The 23,420-nt window shown below is 32.3% G+C and overlaps 1 protein-coding gene across 4 annotated transcripts in view; it reads left to right on the top strand.

Annotated features, from left to right (window-relative positions):
- Window positions 1–396: 396 nt before the first annotated feature.
- The window catches only part of Dmd (dystrophin), a 2,099,091-nt gene continuing 2,076,067 nt past the window's right edge, over window positions 397–23,420 (top strand). For all 4 annotated transcript variants that reach the window (XM_047536255.1, XM_047536256.1, XM_047536254.1 and 1 more), the window contains exon 1: window positions 397–632. In XM_047536255.1, the coding sequence (XP_047392211.1) occupies window positions 602–632 (31 nt within the window). In that variant the 5' untranslated portion in view covers window positions 397–601. The remainder of the gene's footprint in view (window positions 633–23,420) is intronic.

Below are 23,420 nucleotides of genomic sequence, written 5' to 3'. Positions count from 1 at the left end.
GAAAGGCAAGGCATTTAAAAGTTAATTCTGGATCAGGATTTTCTGCTCTGTTGTTCCAGAAATTTACATAAAAGTTACAGAAAAATATTGTTCCCACTTTGTACTGAAGAGATTTTGCACTTAGAAGACTTTGGGAGCAAGCATTATGTCCACTGTGCTATTCTGGTTTGGATGTTAATCAGAACAGAGTTGAGCATTATTTGAAATTTGCAGGGCTTGCCATGCTGGAAGCACAACCTTATATGTAGTGTCCATGGGCAGTCCTATTATGGGAAACCAACTTGAGAGAAAAGGCGGGTCACTTACTTGTGCGCAGGTCCTGGAATTTGAAATATCCAGAGGCCTCTACAAAATCCTGGCATCAGTTACTATGTTGACTCACTCAGTGTTGGGATCACTCACTTTTCCCCTACAGGACTCAGATCTTGGAGGCAATAGCTTTCATAGAAAAGCAAATAGGAAAAACTGAAGTGTTATTTTTTTTCAAGGCTGCTGAAGTTTATTGGTTTCTCATCGTTCCTAAGCCTACTAGAGCAATAAAGTTGGGAGAAATTTTTACCAAGATTTGTACCGCTGCCTTGACATATACTTTTTTTTCCAAATGCTTTGGTGGGAAGAAGTAGAGGACTGTTGTAAGTACAAAATAATTTTTAAATATCTTTAATTTTGGCATAAGTTTAGTTTGTGACAAGTTCACTGATTAGGCAGAATGGTTTTAAATTATTATACCAGTTTGTGAATAAGCATAAATGTTATCTTCCATTTACTTTATATTATATGTTTATATATGTATTCAGGTGTATATGTTTCTCACTGGGAAAACCTCAATAGAAATTAGGTAGAGTTGAGTTATTATCTTTGCAATAGAATAAACAAATCTTTCTTGTTTAAGAAACCACTAAAGGAATAGAATATGCATAACTAGCTTTGAGTGTATGTAACAGACTATTTTGATTGCTCTAAAGTAGTTTGTGGATCTGGATTATTATTTTGATTGATACTTCTATATTTAGTAATGGTTACATGAATGGTAATGACCTGACATTCTCAGTAAACTAATTGGTGAATGGGAATGACATGGAAACCTAAAGGTTAGAAAAAAAAATGTATTTGGCATATCATGGGGGGGAAATTAAAAAGAAAATAAATTGTGATGGATAAATGACAAATGTAAAATATTGATAAAGATTTAATTTCCAAGTTCCTTTTTCATGTTATATTCAGTATCTTAATGTTCTTTTCTGTCACTTATCATAAGAATTCCTTAAATAATTATGTGATCTGTGCCTGTCATTTATCATAAGAATTCCTTAAATAATTATTTGATCTGTGCTGCCAAATAACCTGATAGTTTTTTGTTTAGGAAGTAACATAAAACTTGAGAGACTTCAAATCATATTTTTCAGTAAAGTCACCATGGTATTTCATGTTCGTCATGACCTAGCATTTCAGTAAAGCTTTATAGTTAGACTTTTATATAAAAATGCAACTCATTTGTTTATTTTCAAGAAAGCCATAATGACTAATGAATAATTGAATGTAATTTACTTTTAGAATTACTCAAGTAACACAACAATAATAGAAGTATATAAAAATAATACATGATGAGAACAGTGTGTCCCAAAGAGAAGGATGAAGGAGATTATACTTTTTCCCCTATTTCTGACTTGTGGATTATAGTTATTCTAAAATAGACATGAGGACAATGCCTATAATTAAGAATGAAATAAATAAACCTCTCCAAATAAGTAATGCTTCACAAATTCTAGAAAAATAGTCAAAACAAACTCATAAAAAATTTCTGTAAATAAGTTAACATTGTCCATTTATTCACATTAGATAATAGATCCCATAGTATAACATTTACTTTTATTATTTTCTTCACAAATATCTTTAGTAAGCATCAGTATTGCTTTCTAATTGAAAAACTATTCCATAACTACCATTATAAAGCTATATAGATAGAGAGAGATCCTTTACAGTATACCACTCACATACACATACACATTTTCATTTGGTATTTGTTCCTTTCATATTATTAATTTTTAAATACTATCAAAATTAATTACTGGTGATGATTAATTCTACAACATTAGAATCATTTATTAGTTTACAGAAATTCTGAAAGAATCTCAAAGATGAAATTCTCTTATGAAATAAGGCAACTTTACACTCCTTTGTCATAGATATTCAAGTAAGATTTTAAATTCTTAAAGTTTGAAGAAAGCTAACCTTTTTGGGACATGCCCTGTAGGACTTTACTAGTGCATTTTAAAATCATCAAGTAACGCTTATGTAACTTGACAATAGGTTTAAGACAAAAGGAAGATATTCTCAAGGTTATATTATACATCAAGTTTTACTATTGAACAAGATAATATTAGTTGGGTTTTTGACATTTGAATACAGTTTTTAAAATTGTATTAGTTCAAAAAACTTAAAACAGTACATTTGACTGTTATTTAACTTAATTTTTTTACCATTTAAAAGAGATCATTCTATTAACATGTATATAATTTACTTTTAGAATTACTCAAATAATTAACTGCAAATAGATAGTTCATTGGGATTTTTTTAAAAGATGCAAACCATCATGAGGCCTAACAGAACCATCTATTAGAATTTCATTTGCAGAAGGCATGTCAACTATGAAAAAGAGATTGAAGTTCCAAATTGATGATATACTTTTTAATTCAATAAGAAGATTTTTATGTAATATGGCATGTTATAGAAAATACATTAGAGTATGTCATGTAGATATTACTCTTTCAAAAAAGAATTCAAAAGTATTTTGTGCAAATTTAAGTTACTTACAAAAAAGGTAGTACTTGACACTATTCCAGCTATACAATACTGAAAAAAAAATTGTACTAGTACAGCTTCTTCTTCAGTCCTCTGTTACTCATTTGAAATTTTTATAGACCAAGTCATTTGCTGTGTAAAACAAATCGTCATATACCTAACCACTTTTGTGGTTTAATAACAGATTAAAATCTTCCTTGTCTTGGAAAATTCAGGTGATTTTAAAATTTTATACTTGATCTTATTATGAATATATCTATTGAGCAAAACATCATTTCCAAAATCTTCTCTTTTCAACTTCAACTCTAATATTTCCCTAACTCATTAAGCATGTTTTATCATATTTTTCTCAAATTATTCTTTATTTCATTGCAAATACAAGAAACATAGTATTGTTGTGTGGTAATATGTGTGCATATATATTTAGATATCCATATACATGCACATTTAAACCCCAGAGTACTTAGTTTTCAAAGAGATACTAACTAAAATTAATTAGAAATTAATCTTTCCTAAGAAATAATTTTTATGCTTATTTTTATTTTCTATTTTAAACACATTATTTTGTAAGGAATCGATAAATAAGACTTAAAAATATTCTCCAAGCAGTAAAACATAACAAACCATGAAAACTCAGGATTTATGGGGACTAAGATTATATATTGGGGGAGCTCTTTTAAGAAAAATAAAATTAAAATATTGAATAGAAAATAAGATAGGCCTTGGGAGGGATCCAGGTAAGTGAAGCTTTAAGAGTTTCATGGGATATCACCTCTGTTTAGAGAGATTTGTTATGGTTGAATCTTGTCCTAGTTACATTTTAAAATAAAATTGATGCTAGTTATATTTATTTAAAGCATATATTATTTCTCAAAGACAGGCTTTTATTTAATGCAGATTAGAGAGTTAAGAGAATTTATAATGGTAGGAATTTGACATTTCTGCCTTTCATTCTAAAAAGATACATTGATTAAAGTGATGTCAAACTCAGTTAATGGAGGCGGTGCAGTTATTTCAGATATACAGGGTATGTAATTTGAAGGCAAGCCAAATCACAATGACAAGGAATAATGATGACCTTGGTTTATTTTTATACAGTACACTCAAGTTTTGATTGGATTCAGAGAGAGGCAATGGTTTTCTATTGCACAAAGTCCTGCTCTAGTCCTAGGAGGTTTGTGTTCTGTTATCAAGGCAGTACATTCATATTGAAAAGTTTTGTTGGGAAGGTCATGGATTGGAGTACGGGAAGTAAGACTTTTTTATTAAATATGACCAAGTTCCATAGCAGAGTTTCATGAAAATATTTCTTTTGGGGTAGCATGTTCTGTGCAGCATACTGATCTTTAAAAACACATAAGCAAACAAATAAACATTTTGTGGTCTTCACTTTTTCCCCATTTATACATCTGTTAGTGAAACTCCCTTGGAGTTTCACAATATAAAATATTGAAACATCTTTGGAGTTTCAAACTCTATTTTAATACAAATATGAAAGTTAAAATGGCAATGCCATAGTTAAATAGGCAATAACATAGTGTATGATTATTATTTTGTCAACTTTGGAGGGATTTGACTACTTGTATCACACATAGAATCATTCCTAAAGACTATAAAATTTCAGTCTCCCTCTACTTAATATTAGAAGTTAATGTGTCTTCCAGAAATTCTGATACCCTTTTAAATAGAATAATTTATATTTGTGAATCACTTCTAAGCAAAGTATAGTTTTAAGATTAATGGGTAAAATAATTTGGTTTACTTTTTTCTGAATTTTTGGAGTGAAAGTTCCTTTTCCTTTTATGCTGCAGAATATTATAATAGTAAATGTGATGTCATAAACCAAAGATTCTAAAACACTTTAATACTGAGGGTATATAGTCTTTCTCTTTCCTCATTCATTATTAATTCCCTGAATATAGCAAAACAAACTAAAAACTACAACAAACGTATTGTCTCCAGTATTTTGAAGTAATCCAAAATTTCTCTGCCATGAATTCTGATGGAAGACAGATGAGGATAAGGAAAGGAAATGATCCTTGTGTCTCAAGCTTAAAAGAATGTCCATCTCATGGAAACACAAACACCATCTCATCCACATTGAAAAAATCAAAGGGCAGTACTCCCTCATAGCTCTCTTCTTTCACTAAGGCTGCCATTTTAAGCACTTAAAGTTTTTCTTTTAAATTATTTTACCTGTTAATCTTGAAACTATACTTTGCATAGAAGTGATTCACAAATATCAGTTACTTTTCTATTTAAAAAGGGATATCAGAATTTCTGGAAGCCTACCATTTTAAGTGTTTTAAGCTGATACAATTCATTCAAAATATCTGGGAAGGTGCACAAACAATGATTTTCTGGATTCCGACAATCTTGAAATTTGGCTTTGCATAGTGTAGATAATATTAAGCCCTGAGAAAACAAGTGTCCCTAGCAGTCAGGATTGAATTTAGAAATCATTTTTTTCCTCTTCCTCCTTTATTATCTTTTGCCTTCTGCCTCAATGCCTCACTTTCACTCTATAATTATGCACACCATTCTTCACTAATGGAAAGTGAGGGAGAATCAACAGTTATCCTGTAGCAGGAATGAAACTGTCATTTATTTGGTACACTGACAAAAAGTTGAGGCTGTTATTTCTGTTATTCTTAAATGACTCCTCCTGATTTCTTAATTCAATATTTTGAATCCATATAATTTTAAAGAATTAATTTTTCATAAATAAAAAATGTTTAAAACTGATTTTTATGCCAAATATAAGAGTTAGCTTATATTATGGCTAGTATAACATACTGTTATTGTACTTCTGTTCAAGTTTTACAAAATCTGAAGAATAATTTTGCCTCTATTTTAATTATCACTTCATTTCAGTTTATATATTTTGTCTATTTTTAGTGGAAGAAGGTGGTGGCTCTGATGAATAGGAGGAACACTAAATTGCATTCATTATTCAAGCCAATATTTATCCATGTGATAAAAGAAGGATGTAGAGAGCTAAATGGGTTTCAAAGAGGGTGAAAATAATTTTCTAGGCTCCAAAAAATCAGAGGTTTGAATTTTCATGCTTTTAGTTTATGTTAAATAAATACTAAAATCATATGAGTACAATGAGGAATTCACATATGCTGAAGTTGCACATAGTCTTTTGCCAATTTATCTTCAACTTTTAGACATATTTTTTTCCAAAATTTGCCTTTGTAAAAAGGCCATTATTAACTGAGCACAATTAGCATTATAGTGTTCTGAATGCTTCTGAATTATGGGCAAATAAAGGGGTCACCCTTTTTAAAGATTTTACCTTCTCCTGAGCTTTTGTTTGAAATTGCTCTCCCCTTTCCCACTCTGGTTGTGGCTTAGACTGTCACAGAATCAGGACTATAAAAGGGCATAAACATCAGTAGCTTTTTGCCCATTCTTGGCACTCATCTTTATTTGCACACAACTTGCCTCCTCCTTTATCAGATTACAGTAGCAACGTTACCTTAGCCTAAGTGCTGACTTAAAGGGCAAGGGAGTCAACACTCTCTTACAAGTACAGATTTTAGCCTTAGAAATTGTGTGGGGATGTATTAAAGGAATAAAATAGAAAAAGTCACAGAATCAGAAGTGTGCAAGTATTTTCATTGAATGAAAGTTGAATAATTTGCTTTTTATGTTGGTGCTTAAAAAGGCAGTGTTAGAATTAAGTTGATGACTGATTAGACAAAATATTATCAAAATAGTTGGGAAAGTGAAAAAACAATCAGTGCATATGATGAATCCCAATGGCTATCACATAACTGAGAAAGAAAAGGGAAATTATACTTAAAAGAGCATAAACAATGTTGGCTCATAGGTGGTTAACTTAAAGAGCTTACGGGAAACTCAGACAGCTGAGGAATCCTGATTTAGTAGAGGCTGAAGGGCAGGGCAAGAGCCATGTGAACAGCTGCTGGAGAAGTGGAGGATTCCTTTGGATTAGGTGTACACACCCCATCTCTAATGGGCTGTGTCAGAGAGCACCAAATGTTATCAAAAGGGTTCACTTTGCTCAAGCCTACGGCCTTTGCAATGTTTTACTTTAAATGTCTGGAAATAGATTTGCTCTCAAAATAAATCCAGAAATAAAAGTATCAAAAGCAGTAGCTTCATAAAGTTTGTATTGTGTGGTTTTGGATGATCATTATTTAAAGAAGAACCTACAGCTGATGATTTGTTATCCATCCATTCATTAATATATTTAATCCATGCAATTAATATATATTGATTGCCGATTTTGTGCTGGGGCTATGCTGTATTCCAGAGATAATCTTCTAAACAAAGAAGATTAACATTTAGGGGAGGATGTGTATATTGCTATGTTCATACTATTTAAATTATTTCATTTGCATATGTGGGATGAAACTTATAAAGGCCACATTGTTATAAGAATGTATACTATTGGAATCTAAGCTAGTCTTAGAAATTGGGGAGAGATTCTTGAGAAAATAATGTCAAGATAAGAAGAAAATGGAATTAGAGAATTGGTGTCCAAGTCAAAAGCAAAAGCAAAAATGTTCTACTCAGAGGAGGTGACATTTGTGGCAGTGAAAACTGATATAAGGAAAAATAAAAGAAAGTCATCTTTACTAGTGTATGGAAAAGTGTGAAACAAGCCTGCGGCTCAAAGTGTGGGCTGGAGTCCAATTGTTTAGAGCCTTGAAGGTCATGGGAATTATTTTTGTCTTTATACAAGCAATGTACAGCCTTTCATGAGTTTTAGATAGAACCCTGATGTGAACATATTCATGTTTTTAAACAATATCAGTTTTATTAAGAAAGGATTAGGAAGTGCTAAGGGTTGACGAAGGGTTTCCAATTAAAGCTATTATGGTAGCTTCTCCAAGTGCCGAAGAAGGTGGTTTTGACGAGAATGGTGGCACAGGAGATGAAAGAAATGTGTTCAGTAAGGATTTTTCTAAGAGATAGAATCAGTAGCAATTGGTGTTCAATTGTATGCAGCATTTTCCATGACGTGTACAATTGGGTGCATAATAGTGCCATTTACAAGGAGACGATTGGAAGGGAAACTGGAATGATGGAAAGGATTAGGGGTGGAGATGCTAAGCTTTTTGATGGAGAGTGTGAGCACTGTTATTATGGGGATCTGCAGCCTAGAAATGAAATTATTTGGGGGGATTAAAATGTGTGAGCCATGGAATGGATGAGACCAGTTAGAAAAATCATACAGTGTGAGGAAAAGGAAGTCAAGAATTCAGTTAGGAAGACAAAAACATTCGAAAGAATCTAAGAAACATCTACATAGTGATAAAATTGTAAGCAAATAATATTTCTGTAAAGAGGGCTGTTCCTTTCAATCTCCAATGTAATGACTTTGTGAATGAGGAACTTACTTTCAGCACCAGGTGTCTTGGTTCCCACAGTCTCTGCCATCTATTTACCCCAATTTCCTTTTCCAATTGCTATTTCAGTGAGATATCACCAAAATATTGCCTTAGTAGAAAAGCTTCAATAAATATTTAAATTGCATAATGTATTCCGCTTTTTCCTGTACTCTGCACTTCCTAAAAATACCTTCTTCGGAAACCCCATTTCAACTGACTACTGTATAATGAAATGAGCCCTCAGTGTAAAACATTTATCATAGTCTGAATTTCAATTGCTCAGTCAGAGTTGTTAAGTAATATGAAAAATCATCCTTTAGAGAATACAGAATTGCATAGATATGACAAGGTAACTTTGCACTTTATTTAATGCTGTTTTAGTTAATATAGATGCTTATTAGAGAAACGTCTAAAAATTCTTGAGAACCATTAGTAGAGTTGATTATTCTTAAATCGGCAGAAATGGTGAAAATACTTAGAAAACATTGACAATTCAGTTTAAATAAAACCAGAATCACATGGAAGAGGTAGAAGGCATTTGAGTAATTGAAATTTAGTCATGGATGAGTATAATGTACTTATCAGTTAGCTTTTGGGGAAGTAGGACTAGATAGAATATTAATAAGATATTGAGCAAATTTTTTACCGTAATGTTTTCACTTGATTCTAACTAAACATTTTTGAACACCTGCTGTGTTCTCCCTGACTTTTATGAGATTACAATTCTGTAAGTCAGAACAGACACACACACACATATGTATGCATACAACTGCTATAAAATGTCAAGAGAGTTATAAAGTGTGGCACAAATCAACTATAAATGAATACTTATGAATTATATGATTATGGAAGTTTCATTGAACAATTTATCTTTATAAGTAGTTCTTAGAGTGTGAGCATATGGAGTTGTGGATTATAGAATGAGTGGAAGGGGCAGTGATGCAAAGACAAGGATTAATGAGGCATTGATTTTTCCTACATACATCGCTATTGATATTACCTTGTATGTGCATAGCACTATTCCAGGTTTACCTAATCTTCAGTGATAATATGTGCCATTTATCATGCTTGTACCAAGTGTTGGACACTTCTCTGAGTGCATCACATGTAGCTCAGTTAATTGCCATGTAACTCTAGGAGATAGGGGAATATATTCTTCTATATTCATCAGATGAAAACAAAGAGGTACAGAGAGGTTAAGTTATTTGCTTAAGGTAGCTCAGCTGATATGTGGTAGAGTAAGTATTTGAAAAGTGACACAATGATAGTAAGGTTAAAGATCCTTAACCCGTTTGTTGCCACATCCTCTTAGGTTTGGAGAGAATCTTAAAAGGATAGAATTTTTTTTTTTTCAAAAAGGCAAGAATCATAATATCTACTCAAAAGAACTAAACATGTTCCATTGAGAATGTACTTTTAAAAAAGTTATAGGAGCTTTGGTTTGCTTACTTTTTTACTATGAACCTTGGCACAGTATGTTTTCTTAGATAAAAACTGAGATGTCCTGAATAACTCCAAATTTATGCTCCAGTTACCCACAGGGAGCTGTGTGTGATGATAGCTAAAATAGTTAACTTGCTTTACAATGTTATTCCTACTTCAATCTTCTCACCATACAAGTATGAAAAACATCAAATGAAGTAACTACTACAGTCCCAATCAGTTTATTAAGTATCTATTATATATCTATAATATCTTCCTTATGGTCTCACTAATTTTTCCTTTTGATTTTATTTCAGTGATGCACAGGAAACTGTGCTACATGAACAGAAAACTGAGAACTTGGTCCACATGAATATAGTTTAGTAATGTTATACAAAAATAATTTGCATAGATTAATATGATAGTGATAAAAACAAGTATTTTGAGTACTACTTTGCATAAATAGGATTTTATTTAAGTTACTATAATTTTTTGTTTTTTCACATAAACTAATTTTTCTTTCATCTTTAATTCACATTGATTATAGACAGCATTTTATGTTGTGTATATAATGTACAATTCTAGGGTGCACCAGAAACAGAGAGTGAGCATTAGGCTATGAAGCACATGACACCCCCATCATTAAGCAGTGTGCATCCCACACAACACTATAGACATTTTTTTTCCCATTTCTATGGTCAGAAATAATATTGAGATTTTATTTGACTTCATAAACAATTTCATTCTCACCAAGAGACATGTATATACATGTATCTACACATTAAATGAGAGTTGAACAGCACAATAGAGCAGAATGATTCTAGATGTATAGATGAGAGTGGGAGGTAAGGGGGCATCAGAAATAATCACCAATGATTTATTTCCTAGTAGCCTATTGATTGCCACATCTGTTTTCCATGATACAGTTGTTAATATTATCCAGTAACTGACTAGTAAATTAAAAATTTGAATAATATAAAGTTTAACTGTTATTTAAAATGTATTTTTCTTTCTTAATTATGAAGTCATTAATATTTGGATAAGCTGTGGAAATAAAATCTCATGCTAAAGATACATTTTCAGAGATGCAATATGTTAATTTCCAAACAATGGAATGATGATCCCACCAAATATAGTATTGTTCTATAGTATTAAATAAACAAATGCTATTTGCTCTAACTTACTGCCATAAGTGACACTAAGATATATGATTTTTTTAAAAGGGAATCATATTTATATATATATATATATATATAAATCAGTTATTCTGAACTCTCTTTCTTTGATTTCCCTAGTATAAGAGACAAACTGAGATTATGCAAATACTACTTTTCTAGGAAAAAATCTTCATGGCAGTGTGGTAAATGAAACAAATTAAGCTCATTTATGTCAGTATTAGTATGTGCATAGATTTCTCTGATTCCATGATACACACAAACATACACATGTATTACCTAGAAACTAAGTGATTTACATATGAAAGTATTTGTCTTTACTCATATTTATAGAATCATTTAAATTATGACTAGGAAAATGCTAAATCAATTATTCCATTTGGAAAATAAAAGAACACTACAACACAGTTAGGAAAATAAAAGGAAAACAATTTATTATGTCCAAATGCCATTCTCCAGGTATAATTGAACATTTTAATTTAATGTTATTTTATCTATTCCTTAAGATTCTATTACTCATATTATTTTAATATTAAACATGGGGGTAACTCTATTAGTGATTCCTTTTTTTGATAATTTTTTAAGAAAATGAAATTATAATTTCTATCATGATAAAAATACAAAAATAAAATAGGGATTGCCATTTTTCTATTCTTTACATACATTAGTTGGAGTAATTATTAAGATTTCCTTTTTTTCCTGAAAGTTTAATGCTTTCAATTCCTGCTTCACCCTGCTGATTTCAAGCAAAGGGAAAAACTTCATGTCACTAAAATCAATTGACAAAATTTCTTCCTCATCTTTCTTGAACTTGCAGCTGTGATTAATATTGACTATTCTCACTTCTTAAGAATATTGTCTTCCTTGGAGATCTGTGCACTTTGTTTCTCTGGTTTTGGGAGGTATTCAGGTGCATGGCAGACTGATCTATCTACCTTTAAATATTACAATTTCTTAGGGGTCAATCCTAGCATGATTCTCTAATCTCTTCCTTGGTCATTATACACACATCTACAGCATTATTAATACCTATATGCAGATAACTGACCAAGTTTACCTCTAACTCAGTTTTCCCCAGTAAATTTCAGAACTATAATTTCAACTGCCTTTTTCATATTTGCATTCATATGTGACAAAGACACCTTTACTCTAAATGCTTACTTTTGTCAGTATTTCATTGCTGTGATCAAAAGCCCTTGCAAGAACAATGTAGAGGAGGTAAAGTTTATTTTGGCTCATGGTTTCAAGAGGTTCAGTCCATGGTAGGCTGATTTCATAGCTCTGAACCAGAGGTGATGCAGAACACCATGGTTGAATGTTATGGTGAAAGAAAGCAGTTCAGAACATGGTGTCTGGAAGTGAGAGAAAGTTCCACTCACCAGGAACAAAATATAAGTCTCAAAGACATCCCCTCAGTGACCTACCTCCTTCAGCCACATCTTAACCTTCCTCTAGTAACCACCCATTTAATCCATATCAGTGGATTAGTCCACCGATTGTGTTACAACTGTCAAGGTCTAATCTTTTCACCCCTGTACTTTCTTGTATTATGTCACATATGAGCTTTTGGGAACAATAGATATCCAAACCGTAATAATGCTCAAAATGAAACTTTCCACCACTCCATGAAATCTGATCCTTTCCCATTGTTCTATCATTGAATGGTACTATCATTCATTTAGTTTCACAAGCCAATAACCTAATTCATCCTTGAAACTCTGATCTCCCATGCTTACTTATGCCTAAACCATTGGCATTTGATGTGAATTTAATCCCCCAATATCTTTTCATTCACTTTTTTTCTTCTCCTCTATTATTACCCAATCTAGTTTCTTTCATGAGGCATACAGCAGCCATTTCCTTCCTGACTGCTTGGAATTGCCTGTTCCCCATTCCCTCTAATTCATTCTCTAAAATTTATTCACTCAGTCAATTTCGAGTTATGATCATTAATTTAATCACTTTAATACATTCTCTTGGCTATTAGAAAAGCAAGACAAAAAGAAACTAAGTAAAAAAGGCCTAGATACTGCCTACCTATCCTGTCTGATCTTCCATCATGCTTTCCCTCATTTATTACCTTACTGACTTACTGTTGCATAAATAGACCTTGCTTCTTTCCACTATAGGGCTTTTGCACATACTTTTCTATTTGTCTAGAACCTATGCTTCCCCTCTCTTTTTATCACCTAGATAACACTATTTTCCATTTACAAGACATCAGAGTTCCCTGTTAGATGAAATTTTCTTACTATATAACATCCCTCAATAGCAGATAGCACTTTTAGAATTCCATATGTATGTGTGTGAATAATTAATACTTGTTGCTCAAAGCATATGATAAGTTCCAAGAATCCTTGCACATTGTGCTCATCATTGGTTCCCCAGAACCAAAGGTTTCTCAACATTTTGACTAAGTTAATTAGTGCTTAACACTTTAATGGAGGATGTCATTATAGCCATTTACATATACTCATATAAAATAATAATGATAATTTGTACTTTATGAATATTTCACATGACAACGAACTATTTTAGTTCTAGTTGAAGCTTAACATATGTAAATATTAAATGAACAATGAGGTTCTGCTTTTCATTCATTGGGTTTTTGCACCTTCTTTGACTTCCCATATTCCCTTTAACTCTAGAGTATTTTGGTTGATGGTTTTTATTTTTAACTCATGTCTTTTGTTTCATCTTTCTTTGTGATCTCTCAAAGAACTAACCTATAAGATGCATAAAGTTCACTCAAAACCAGACACTAAAAACAAAAAAATTCCTCTTAGAAAATGAGGAAAATACCTGAAAGAACATATTACTGAAGAATATATAAGGATGGCAAGTAAGATGTTCAACATCACTTAGCCATTAGAGAATGCAAATTAAAAATACAATGAGTTATCACTATATAACTATCAAAATGGTTAAAGTTCAAAAGAAAAAATGGTGACAATACTAAAAGCTGACAAGGATGCAGTAAAATAAATTTCCCATATGTTACTGGTTGGTGGGAATTTAAAATGCTCCAGTCACTCTAGAAGACAATTTGGGAGTTGCTCCTAAAATAAAATATGCAATTGTTATATGACTTGTGCTCTTGGGTATATATCCTAAAAAATAGAAATTTATGTTCACTCAAATCCTGTTCATGAACGTAATAATCAGAAATTGGAATCAACTCTACTATCCAAAAATGGATGACTTTTAAACTATGATACATCCATACCATGAAATACTACTCAATAATAAATAGTAATGAACAATTAATACCCACTATTTTCAACTCCTATGGATCTTAAATGCTGAGTGAAAAAAAATAGCAATGGGTTATATACTGCTATTCCTTTTATAGAGCATTATTGTAATAAAATTACAGATATTATAAACAGATTGCTGGTTGCCATGGGTTAGGAGTGGAGAAGGAGGTGTTCTATATAGCGGTACATTGATTGTAAACTTGTTATATATTTTGGTTGTGTTGTTTATTACATAAAACCAAAGTTTTATTGTCATTGAATTCATACATACACAAAGAGACACACAAATGAATGCAGATACATCTGGTAAAATCTGAATCAACTCTGGGTCTTACAGACATTGTATTAGTTATAGACGGTGACAGCATTGGGGAAGGTAAGCTGAAGTTTGCACAGACCAGCCCAGCACACTTTTTCAGCTTCCTATGAATCTATAATTATTGGAAAATAAAAGTGTTTTAAATGCCAGTAATCAACCTTTAACAAACCCTCCATGTCCTGAAGCCCAGTGTATCATTTCCAGACTTAATCAAGGAATAAGCCTTATAAATTAATAAACCATCATTCAGGGTAAAAAGGATGGTTTAATGCAATCCACTAGACTGTGATCCATTTCTATTATATGGGAACATGCATCACTTATTGAACAAAATGTCATGGTGATTTAGGCTATGTTCTATATATCTTTATAAGGTATTGTGTTTCAGATTGTTTATGACTAAAAAGTCTCTATAGGAAAAACTGGCATTTTAGAAGTTATAGTAGTCTGTGGATGTAGTAACTGGACAGTGTCTGAGATTGACTTGTGATTTAAACTGGACACAATGTACTGGGTCAAGTAATTCTGGCAAACTAATATTTATTTAACTAATATTTATTGAGTGCCTACCTTATGCTTGGCACTCAGCTTAACATATGTACTGCCAGCTGTCTTCCACAAGCAAATTAGGTAAAATAATGCCACTTTACATGTTACTTATTGTTGGTATTAAAACAGGATTATATTAATTGCTTAAGGTCAATATATTGGGAATAATTTTTATTCCTTGCATTGTTATTGTCAATAAGTATCTAATTTATATAACTTCAAAAGATGAATATACATTTATATAACAAATTTTATAAACAGATACATAGAACTAAAGGCAATCTCTGGATGTTTGTTGATAAATGTGAATGGTCTCCTTGCTTTTAATCTAATCTTAAATAAATCCATTCTTGTAAATGCAACTCCAGTCATATCTCTAAAACACATCAGATTGTGTGCCTCTAGCTTACAATCCTTTAGACAGTCTTTTAGCTGCTGAGTGAAATCCAAGACCCTAGTACACAAGAGCCTTTACAACAGCCCATCTGCTTTTGTCTCTTACCTCTTTATCTGCTATTCCCCACCACCACAAACACTTCTCTCTAAACATAAAATTACTTATGATTCCACAAATAAGTCTTGCCTATGACTTGTTCCCACTTCTTACAATATTCTCAGCAAAAACACCATCACTGTATTTCTTCCTCCAGACACTTCTATTCATTATTTTAGTGCTTGCTTATAGAATATTGTTGAAAAGCATCCCTAGTCCATGTGTAGTGGCACAAATTTGTAATCCCAACAACATGAGAGACCAAGGTAGGAAGATTGTAAATTCAAGACCAGACTCAGAAAATTAGTGAGACCCTGTCTTAAAAAGGATTTTTTTTTTAAAGAACTGGGGATATATCTCAGAGGTAGAACATCCTGGGTTCAATTCCCAAAACCACAAAAAAAAATCCCTAGATACTAACTACCCAAGGTCAGAATATGGTGCTCCTGATATCAGTTCTTATTACAAACTGATTGATAGATAATCCCATGCAAGCAGTTAAATCCCCTGTTGTCACTTCTGGGGTACTTCTAGGCTACTAACTCATTCCTTTGCTCCTGAGGAAAAGATTTGTGTTTGTTATATGTGGGTTCCTCATGCCTAAGAGCTTGTAGGTACAAACATGAATGACTAAATATCAGAGCATTTATCTGACTATGATTTAGTTATCAAATCACTACATATTTGAAACTCAGGCATCATCCTGACTAAAAAGGATTTATGTCTAACAGTAAACCCTGGAATATTTTGTTATATTCACTCGCACACACACATGCACACACACACACACACACACATGCACACAAACTAGTTAAATGGGATAATCCTTAGTACATTTTTTTTATCTGCATGTTTAGTTATTAGAAAACTTTTAAAGTTCAAATTAAAATATTGGCTGCTTAATTTAGATTGTTCATATAATCTTTGGTCTTTTTATCTTTATAATTTGTTTTATATTTCTCAGAATAAATGGCAAAAATTTAAAAAAGAACCTTGACTTATGGAGATTTCTGTTAGAGGGTATAAAACTGAGCTATCTTTGCAGATGTCAAACTGGTAGGAAGTGATAGAAAGGCAGCAACAGTAGAAATTGGTGCTCTCTTTGATGTGGAATCAAAGTCTCTAATTCTGGGTGTCTGAGGACATTTTCCTAAAAAGGTGAATGGGTAGCTTGGACTACCTCGAAGACAAGTGCTTGCTTATGCTTGAGCTATTGTTGGAGGTTTCCAGAAGGGGACTTAGAACGGAATGTCCATTCCAGAGAGTATTCAGTTTCAGATAGCCACTTTCTTGGTCTCATTTTCTACCCTGGAGGTTGGCCACAATAATTGGAAATCTTTCATCTGTGTTACTCATGGATAGAGCTCATTTATAAAAGGAAACTTAGTTACTAGGTAAATATGTGTGCACAAGCATGGAACCACATTACACATATGCTCAAACTCAAGGTGAGAAATAGTTATTGAATGAATCATACGTATGGAATCTAAATGTCTTTTAAAAATAGGATCTACTGAGTCAATCTAACAGTTTATTCATATTTATTATCAGTATTGCACTAAAATGTTTATATATGTACTTATCAACCCTTGAATGTGAACTATAGTTTATGCTTTATGCTTTCATGATATTCATATAATAATGAATTTTCAAATACATGTATCTTGAACTCCTCCTGTTTCTAGAGCATTACAGAAACACATAGAGCTGGTGTACACAGGCATTTTATGAGAAAAAGTAGCTCATGTGATAGTATTGCTTTACTGAAACAACTGGCCTTCTGACCCAATTTTAAAATGAAATTGACTTTCTATGAACTAATTTACTTTATTTTATCTTCAAGTGCATTTGTTAAAATATTTTATGTGACATTGTGACAATATATGTTGACTTGATAAGTTATAACCAAAGAAAACACATTTCTCTTTTATCCATGATAAGTTTTATAATAGCTCCATAATTGTTTTTTATTAATAAAGGCATATATTATTATATATTTATGTGCAAAAGCAAAACACTGGCCAGTGAGAAGACAACCCAGGCCTTACATAATACATTGTGCCTAGATGAAGCTCAGAGGCATTTTTCTGCCTAGGACTTATATTATTGAAATACAGTGTGCAATTTTGAAAACTGAAAATAGAGACTCTGAATGAAAAATGGTCCAGATCATAACTTTCCTTTGTTCATATCTGAGTACACAACCAGTGAAATGCCATATCATGTACAACCATAAGAATGGGATCCTAATTAGAATATTATGCTCCATGTATGTATGATGTGTCAAAATATACTCTACAGTCATGTACATCTAAAAAGAACAAATAAATGTTTTAAAGCTTAAAAAAAAAAGAAAAAGGAAAATGGTCCAGACCTGAATATTATTCTTTCACATCTAGAAATCAATTCTACATTTGAATAATTAATTTCCATATATCCATTCTTTTATAATAAATGATGACAATAAGAATAACACTGTAGCACGGTTCAGTGTCACACGCCTATAATCCCAGCAGCTTGGAAGGCTGAGGTAGGAGAATCAAGAGTTCAAAAAAGAACACTGTAAATGTGTATATGTGTGTATAATTTAGCTTTATAAAAGCTGTGACTAGGGAATATATTATCATTCCCACTTGAAAGAGGTGGCAAATGAAATTATATTATTTGTAATAAGATTTGATTAATTATATTATTTCTTACTAGATTACATCCTAGATGTTGCCTGCCATATCTTATGTGTGTTTATGTTTTCACAAACTTGAGACTGCTACATTGTACTAGAAAAAAATTCAATATATGTGTTTTAAATTAATCAAATAACATTAAAGTGATGGAAATTTTGATTAAGTGGGAGTAAATATCCTTTGTTTTAAACATTTGATAATGACGTTTATTTAGGGGAAATAATATAAAGTGGAAACAATTTCAGGTAACTTCCAAAAATAGAATTATGCACATGTATAACCAAAGTTCTAAAAATGATATGTGCAATAGATTTAGACGACAGACCATGTACACAATTCATTTAAACTTTGCTTGTGTCTTTTAACTGTTCACGTTATAATCCCAGACTCAAATACCCTTTCATAATCTGGAGTACTTACAATAAATAAAAGCATAGCCATTCTAATAGAAGAACAAAAAGGATACTAATTGATGAATGTGCCAATTATCCTTCCAAATGCAGTAAAACATTGAAATCGCATACACACACTGTGATTATAGTGTCTGTTTTATCAAGTAATAAAATCAATCAATTGCTATAAATATTCAAATATTTATATAGCTTCAGAGTAGTTCCAAGTGTTAATTCTCATTAGGTAAAAAGGGAATGAGGATTATATACATAGAGGGAAAGAAGAACATTTGACTTTTTTTCTTTAGTTAGAATTCACTTGGACCCATTTTGGAGAAATATGCTTCTTCAAGATGAAATTCAACTTTCATGGCACATGTGAGTGTGCCTGTGTTTGTTTATATATTAAAAAGATCACAGGGGTCCAATAGTAGGAGTTGTAAGATAAAGATATTATCTAACTGTAATGGTTAACTTTGGAGATGTGAATCACTTTTTATTGCTGTGCAAGATTTTAACATTCTCTTACATTTATTATAAGATTTGCCTTTAAAAGAAAAAATAATCTATTGCTTAGAAATAATTTAAAAGTAAGCAAGATCATTACCATATAAATCAGAATTTTAAATGAAGGCTTTCAAAGCATTAGGATATATTTTCCTTTTGGCTTAAATTTGAAAAATGATAAAATTTTAGATCATAGTACATTTCGTATGTCTAAACAATGTTTATTTAATAGTAAAACCTGAATATTTAATTTCCATAGCTGAGAAATTCAGTATTTGAATTAAATTACCACGTATTACTAGACATTTGTCAGAAATATTGTCTGTTAGCATCTGTTACATCCTCCGTTCTGAGGTAGGTTTGTATTAGTGCTCAATTGATGAGTACAAATATGCATGCAGCCCCAGAGCACAGCATTCATTTCATTGACTGCAATTACTAGCATGATTTTTGACATCTTATTCATTGGGAGAGTGTCATTTAATGTTAATTGGAATGAATGTGAATACTTTCACATTCTTAATGAATTTGCTTGTAGAATGAAATCAAACATGTCTGCTTTGCTTTGAGGATCAAGCATCTTCTTTTAAACAAAAGAGAAAAAAGGCCAAAGGAGGTGAAATGATGCCTTTTGTGTTCATTCCAACGTGGGTATTTTTTTTTAGCAAGAAATAAAGACTTCTTTAAATGTAAGCAAACTGCAGATTTTTGTTTTGTTTTGTTTTGTTTTGTTTTGTATGTATACTGAGGATTGAACCCAGGGGTGCTTTACCACTGAGCTATGTTATCTAACCCTTTTAATTTTTTGTCCTGAGATAAGATCTCACTAAATTGAAGAGGGCCTCACTTAAGTTGCTGAGGCAGACCTCAAACTTGTGATCCTTCTGCCTCAGCCCATTGAGTCCTGCGTTTACAGACATATGCCACCATGTCTGTCTTTCCTTCCTCAATTGCCAGAGTATTTAGAGTAATTTGCTTGTTTTTCCTTTTTTCACTTTTGTTTTTCTCTTTTGTTTTGTTTTGTTTTATACCTGGAATTGAACCCAGGTGCATTTAACCACTAAGCCACATCCCCAGCCCTTTTTATTTTTTATTTAGAGACAGGGTCTCATTCAGTTGCTTAGGGCCTTGCTAAATTGCTATGGCCGGCTTTGAATTTTCGATATACCTGCATTTGCTTCCTGAGCTGCTGGGATTATAGGCATGTGCCACTGCGTCTGGTGCCTGCTTTTCTTTTATTGCATTTATCCTGCCTTGTATCCACTTACTTACCAATCTCTTTCTTTAATAATGCTATGAATTTTATTTTCATAGGAATTATACTTATTTATATATCATGTGTGCTAATTCTAGGGTGATTGACACTTAATAAATGGCAACTGAATGTATAGATCCTAACCTGGCTGACTTCTGATGTTATCCTTGTTTGGTTCTGTGTTTTAGTGAGGCAACTGGCTAGTTTTAAGGAATATATTATACCCTGTAGTAGCTCAGAGTGTGAGGGAGATAAAATAATAAAAGAAAATGCATATTGACACTGGACATGGTGGCACACATCTGTAATACCAGCAGCTTGGGAGGCAGAGGTAGGAGGATTGCGAGTTCAAAACCAGTCTCAGAAACTTAGCAAGACCCTAAGCAACTCAATGACACTCTGTCTCAAAATTTAAACAAATAAAAATAAAAAGGGCTGGAGATGTGGCTCAGTGATTAAGCACCCCAGGATTCAATCCCCAGTACCAAAAAAAAAGTAAATACAGATTGTCAAGGAATGTTTTTACGTCTTTGAATATTTAAAGAAGATTCAGATTTCTATCTAGGTGACTGATAATATCTGTGGAAACTCTTGCAAGTTATAAAGTACTATGGCAGTAGAAGGTATTCCTCATGAAAATAAAAAATATGTTGCCTTCTTGGTTTGTTAAAATGTATGCCATTGTATGTGATCCATCTCTGTTGCTTAGGGAAAAAAACACAAAAAGTTACCAACATATTTAGGAGCATCTTCATTCATTCATTTATTTGCAAACATACTGAATTTTAGGTATTAGTAAACATTAAAGATGGAAAGTTGAAGAAAGCATAGTTCTTATCTCCCAGAAAGACAAGAAAATTATACAAATAGTAAGTCTAGCACCACATGGTTATTGCTATCATGCAAGTTGCAATGGCAGCATGAAAGAAGGAACATATTCCACAAGGAGATCCCAGAAGTCTTCAAAAAAGTGGTTGGAGCTGGGTGCAGTGGTGCATGACTGAAATCCAGAGACTCAGGAGGCTGAGGCAGGAGGATAATGAGTTCAAAGCCAGCTTAGCATTTTAACTAGGCCCTAAATTACTTATAGAGACCCTGTTTCTAAATAAAATATAAAAAGGGCTGGGGTTGTAGTTCAGTGGTGGAGTGCATGTCTAGCACATGTGAGGCACTGAGTTCAATCCTCAGCACCATATAAAAATAAATAAAAGTATTGTGTCCACCTACAAATAAAAATAAAAGATTATAAAAATAAATTAAAATAAAATATTAAAAGGACTGGAGATATGGCTTGGTGGTGAAGCTCCCCAGTTTCAATCCCCAGTACCAAAACAACAACAACACAAACGTGGTTGAATTTGATTTAATAGAGGAAGACAATTTGCCATATTTAAGGCACAAGGAATAAATGTAGTATATTTAGGAAATTAAGTAGGTAAGCATTAATCAGATCATAATCTCAATGACAGGGTATGGATAAAATATAAATTGAAATTAGATTACCAAAAGCACACCAAGAAGCTATGCTACACTAAGGAGTTTGGAAAGCAGTAAATAACTTTGTATTATGTAATTAATACAATTCTATATTTATGTTTTAGGCCTTATTATATAGAGAAGACTCTGATACCATATTTGTGGATCATGAATTAGAGAGATATGTGGGAGTACAACCCCAAAATAGTAGTTCCCAACATAATCACCTAATGATTAACAAAACACAGATTGCTGGTGTACACCTTCACTAGATCTGTGTGAGACCCCAAAATTTGAATACTTCCAGATTCCTAAGGTGATAACGATTATTCCTGGTTCAGGAATCACAAGTGGAAAAAACCCTGACTTAGAGCACCATTTCTAGGTTGTATGTTAGAATCACCCAGGGAACTTTAAAATTATGACAATCTAGGACCCTGATTCCAGATCAATTATATCAGAATTTAATTCTAAAGAAAGTTATAAGAAGGTTGTGGTTATATACCAAATATGAGCCATATAAGATCATTAGAAATGAAAAAGATGGAATGAAACCAAGAGAGGTTAATATATTTCATTAGTAAGACCTAGTAATAGAATTCAGCTAAGTAATGAGGAAAGAGAGGAAAGTATTGGAGAACCACCGTCTTCCAGTAATCTGCCACAATGACAAACACAAATGGAAAGAGTAGATAACAAATATCCTCTGGGGCTTTTAGAAAAATTGCAATTGCTCCTTTGGCCACATACAAGTGAATCTACAAGAAAGATGATATTACAGACATAAAGGGAATGAGTACCATTAAAAAAGGGATGCCCCACAGATGTTACCATAACAAAACTGGAAGAGTCTACAGTATTACCCAGCATGCTGTTAGCATTGTTGTAAACAAACAATAAAAGTAAAGGGAAAGATTCTTGCCAAGAGAATATATTTATCGAGCTTATTAAGTACACTAGAGTTCAGATAGCTTCCTGAAAAGCATAAAGAAAAATGAGCCAAAAAAGAAGGAAGGAAGCCAAAGAGAAAGTTACCTACGTTCGACTGCAGTACAAACCTGCTCTGCCTAGAAAAGCATAATCTGTGAGAAAAGATGGAAAGGAGCCTGAGCTTCTGGAAACTGTTCCCTATGAATCCATAGCATAAAGTATGGAAAAAAGCAAAATACTTCTGGACTGTAAAAAAAAAGAAATAAAGAAAAAAGATAGAAAGAGAGGGAGAAAAGAAAAGAATGAAGGAAAGGCAGTAGAATTGTCCATGCTGACTTCTGGATTTCTAACTAGGATACATGGGTTTATACTACATATCTTTATACTTACTACCTTTCAGAATTTAAGCAGAAAGTTTGTAGTAAACAACATTTTACAAATGCTCAATCAATTATGTGAGTAATTGAATTTAAGAAAATTAATCTAAACTTGTAATTTAAGATTTTATTAGTGTATCAAAGTTTTACATAATTGTGGGGTTTATTTTGACATATTCATATATGCATATAACATAATTTGCTCCATTTTATCCCCAGAACTATCTCCTTCTCTCCCCCTCTCCCCCAATCCTCTTCCTCTACTCTATTGATCTTCCATTAATTTATTTTTAATTGTTGCATTATAGTTATATATAAAAGTGAAATTGTGATGTATTCATGCATGCACATAGCATAATTTGGTAAATCTCATTCAGCAGTTCATCTGCATTCTCATCCCTCTTCCTTCCTACTCT

Source organism: Sciurus carolinensis, chromosome X, assembly GCF_902686445.1.
Source record: "Sciurus carolinensis chromosome X, mSciCar1.2, whole genome shotgun sequence".
NCBI classification, from domain to species: Eukaryota; Metazoa; Chordata; class Mammalia; order Rodentia; family Sciuridae; genus Sciurus; species Sciurus carolinensis.
Note: the sequence above shows the minus strand (reverse complement) of the source record. Positions and strands in the feature narration are given on the sequence as shown.